Genomic DNA, 3,876 nt, shown 5'->3' on the forward strand with positions numbered 1-3,876 from the left:
AGTCAACTCCTTGGTGTTGATTTTCAATCTATCAAGATAAAAAATGTACATCAAAATCAAATTACAGGATGTAATATATTTAGTTTGATCATTTTCCTCGACTGGTGCACTAACACCATGTGGTTTATTTTGTACATATATAGCATCATCTACAAAGATACAAATAATTGCTATTGCGACATCCAGTGGCCACATTTAGAACAGATGTTTCTTTCATTCAAAAATTTCCGGTTAATTTTTATACTTAGCAAAGTCATCCCGCGGGCCGGATAAAACCGGTCCGCGGGCCTGATCCGGCCCTCGGGCCGTACGTTTGACAACCCTGAACTAGATGATATAGTTTCCAAACAAAAGCGACAATTGCCGAGCTTGCATGTTGAAAAGTACTACATCAAAGGGACAAATGCCTCCATACGTAATGTTCGTGTTGGAATATTTGTCACTTGAACATCAACAAACTATGCGCCTGCATTCTTCACGTCCATCACTCATTTCAACCGCAGGCACGAAGAATTTGGCCCTTGTGTGCCGTGCTGGGACTCTTAAAAAAAAAGTGTCAAATTGTTACAAGAGCATTTCCCGCCCCGCAACAGCAGCGCGTTCATTTTAAAAGAGGATATTACAGTAAAAGGCTTTGTTGTGGAACAGTGTCGCCACCCTCTGGTGGCCGCTCGCAACTGCATGGGTGCAAAACAGCAGTTTGTGGTCGAAGTCGCTGCAGAAGTGGACTGAATGTGTCAGATAATGGCTTTATGGCGGGTCCAGAGGGCGGAAGGTTCCCAGGTGGAAACAAAGGCCGAGCCCAAATGACCGTGAGTTCTGCCTGCGCGTCCCCGCCGGGAAGACTCCAATAAAGATGATCATTTCCGCTCGGCCTTTTGTCCAGCGCCGGAGAGGGGCAAAAAAAACAAATGGGTGCCATTCTGGAAACGGCCTAATTGTGTCTGGACGGCCATAAAGCCATTAAAGGCGGAATGCCAGACAGTATAGCAGAGCGGGCGTTTTTTATTGCGCCGTCTCTTGTCGGGGCCTTTGAAGTTAGGGTCCATCTGCGTGGCCCCCCATCAGCGCGTCACAACACCGTTTCACCTTCAGGACTTCAAATGATAATCCCACTTTCCAATGCACGACGCAAATGCACGCGTGTAAACGAGCTCGGGTGCAGGATTTGGAAAAACGGAAGAAATGTTGCTTGGTTTTTTTTTTTTGCGTGCGCTCGCCTCGCAGCGCTTTTGCACCTCATAAAATGTTATGGCGGTAATTGTCTTTTATGGCTCTGGGCCGGCCATCAAAAAAAAAAAAAAAAGCGCCCTGGAGTCTACTGTACACCCAAACATACACGCGTGTGCAGATATCATTTGTTTTATTTTGAATAAATAAAGTACAAATTACAATTGAGAACCAAACAGACGCAATGTAGAGGTAATCGATGACGTAACTTCCAATGCATGAATTATTTATATTCCAAACTGACCCTGCCTTTGGTGTTTCTTTATTCTTTTTCTTTTTTCTTTTCTTAGTTTCCTTTCCTAATAAAGTTGTTTTTAAAGCGACTTTGGGTATTTAGAAAAGCGCTATATAAATCCCGGGTATTATTATTATTATTATTATTATTATTATTATTATTATTATTATTATTATTATTATTCAGGCAACAGGGGTTTTTTTTTTGTTTTTTTTTTTAAGAAAACAAATACTTTTTTTCCAAAATAAAACTATAACTGTAGTGCAGTCAATGAACCTCGATTGGAGGCTTCATTATAGGTTTCTAAAGACAGCGGGGGGGAGACTTAACCCCCCCACCCGGAAATGGACCAATGATAATATAATCATAACAAAAATAATGTATTATTATGATTCGTATTAGCCCTGCGATGAGGTGGCGACTTGTCCAGGGGTGTACCCGCCTTCGGCCCGAATGCGGCTGAGATAGGCTCCAGCACCCCCCCCCCCCCCCCCCCCCAAAAGGGACAAGCGGTAGGAAAATAGATGGACGGATTGATGATTGGTATTATCCACTGTGTGTATCAGCTAATCTTTACTTAACATTCTGAAGTAAAAGAAAACTTAAACATATTTCTAATCATATTTAAAGGAACAAAATGCTTATTTAATTTCATATTCTGGCAACTTTATATTGATTTTATTGTTTTTTGTATTTTTTTTCAAGAAGAAAATATATTTTTTCCCCAAAATAAATACAGTATTTACCTATATATGTTAATTATATCCTTACAAATATATATAATAGAGGTTGTACATGTATATTAAAAGGGTGGTGTCAACCGAATCCATGCAATAATTCTTTTTAATGCATGTAAACAAGCAAGTATGTGATGTGGAGCGGCCATGTTTAGTTTAGGATGCTATTTGTGGGGGGGGGGGGGTGTTTGGTGCTACACCCCTGCATGCCAAAGTTGTCATAAACTCTGCATGCTTTAACTTGTCACCTTGTAGTAATTGTACATTTAAAATAGTCCCTTAAATACAATTATCATCCAAACCAAACAGACGCAATGTAGAGAAAAAAATAAATAAAACATTCCAAAATAAAACCAGATTATTTAGAGTATTTACCTAGATATGTTAATTATATCTTTACAAATATATATAATACAGGTTTTGATATGTATTTTAAAAGGGTGGTGTCAACCGAATCCATGCAATAATTCTTTTTAATGCATGTAAACAAGCAAGTATGTGATGTTTCGTTTAGGATGCTATTTGGGTGGGGGTTTGGTGCTACACCCCTGCATGCCAAAGTTGTCATAAACTCTGCATGCTTTAACTTGTCAGTGTGTAATATCCCTTGTAGTAATTGTACATTTAATATTGTCCCTTAAATACAATTATTATCCAAACCCAACAGACGCAATATAGAGAAGAAAAAATTACCTTTCTTCCAAAATAAAACCAGATTATTTAGAGTATTTACCTAATTATATCTTCACAAATACATATAATAATGTATTTTAAAAGGGTGGTGTCAACCAAATCCATGCAGTAAGTATTTGGAATGCATGTAAACAACAAACATGCATCATTGGCTTGTGCAGATATAATTTGTTTTATTTTGAATAAATAAAGTACAAATTACATTTGAGGACCAAACAGACGCAATGTAGAGGTAATCGATGACGTAACCTACAGTGCTTTTTTTTGTTGCGTTATCTCCCCCGCTATGTAGGCATGAATTCCTTCTTCAGAAACAAAACACGGCTGCTGAAATGTTGCCTGAACGGGAAGAAACAAATTGTAGGTAGTCGATGAACACATATAGGTAGTCAGTCATGTAATATTCCAGGAGATGTATAGCACCTAAATCCGACTATGAACGCATACTTTCTAGCAAGAAGAGAGAAGAAAATACTTCTTTTTTTTTTTTTTTTTTTTTTTTTTTTTTTTAGACAAACTGGCTGATAAGCTGGAAACGTTGACGCACGACGAGCACAACTAATGAAATCAAAGTACAAATAAAACAACAGGGGCACTGGTAAGATTGTGCAATATAAAAAAAATAATAATAAAAAAAAAAAAAAAAAAAAAAAAAAAAAAGGTAGTCGCCTAAACATGCAATTGTGGAGTCACTCATCTTTAGGCGCGCCATCTTTGTTAAACTTCTTCATCTTCATCCTGCGGTTCTGGAACCAGATCTTAACCTGTCTCTCGGTGAGGTGCAAGAGCCGCGCCACCTCGTACCTGCGGTCCCGGGTCAGGTAGGTGTTGAAGAGGAACTCCTTCTCCAGCTCCAGGATCTGGTGCTTGGTGTACGGGCAGCGCTTCTTCCTGGTGGCGCTGGCGTGGAGCCAGTTGGAGACCGGGTTATCTGGGGTGGAGGGGGGGGGGGGTGACACGGGGGAGGGGAGGTGAGGACCT

General features: G+C 39.6%; 1 protein-coding gene across 1 annotated transcript in view; it reads right to left on the minus strand.

Moving 5' to 3' along the window:
- Positions 1 to 3,511: 3,511 nt before the first annotated feature.
- LOC133635549 (homeobox protein Hox-A9-like) overlaps positions 3,512 to 3,876 on the minus strand; it is a 967-nt gene continuing 602 nt past the window's right edge. Inside the window, exon 2 of the mRNA XM_062028756.1 lies at positions 3,512 to 3,826. Coding sequence (XP_061884740.1) covers positions 3,585 to 3,826 — 242 coding nt within the window. The 3' untranslated portion in view covers positions 3,512 to 3,584. The remainder of the gene's footprint in view (positions 3,827 to 3,876) is intronic.

This window comes from Entelurus aequoreus, linkage group LG20 (genome assembly GCF_033978785.1).
Source record: "Entelurus aequoreus isolate RoL-2023_Sb linkage group LG20, RoL_Eaeq_v1.1, whole genome shotgun sequence".
Taxonomy (NCBI): domain Eukaryota; kingdom Metazoa; phylum Chordata; class Actinopteri; order Syngnathiformes; family Syngnathidae; genus Entelurus; species Entelurus aequoreus.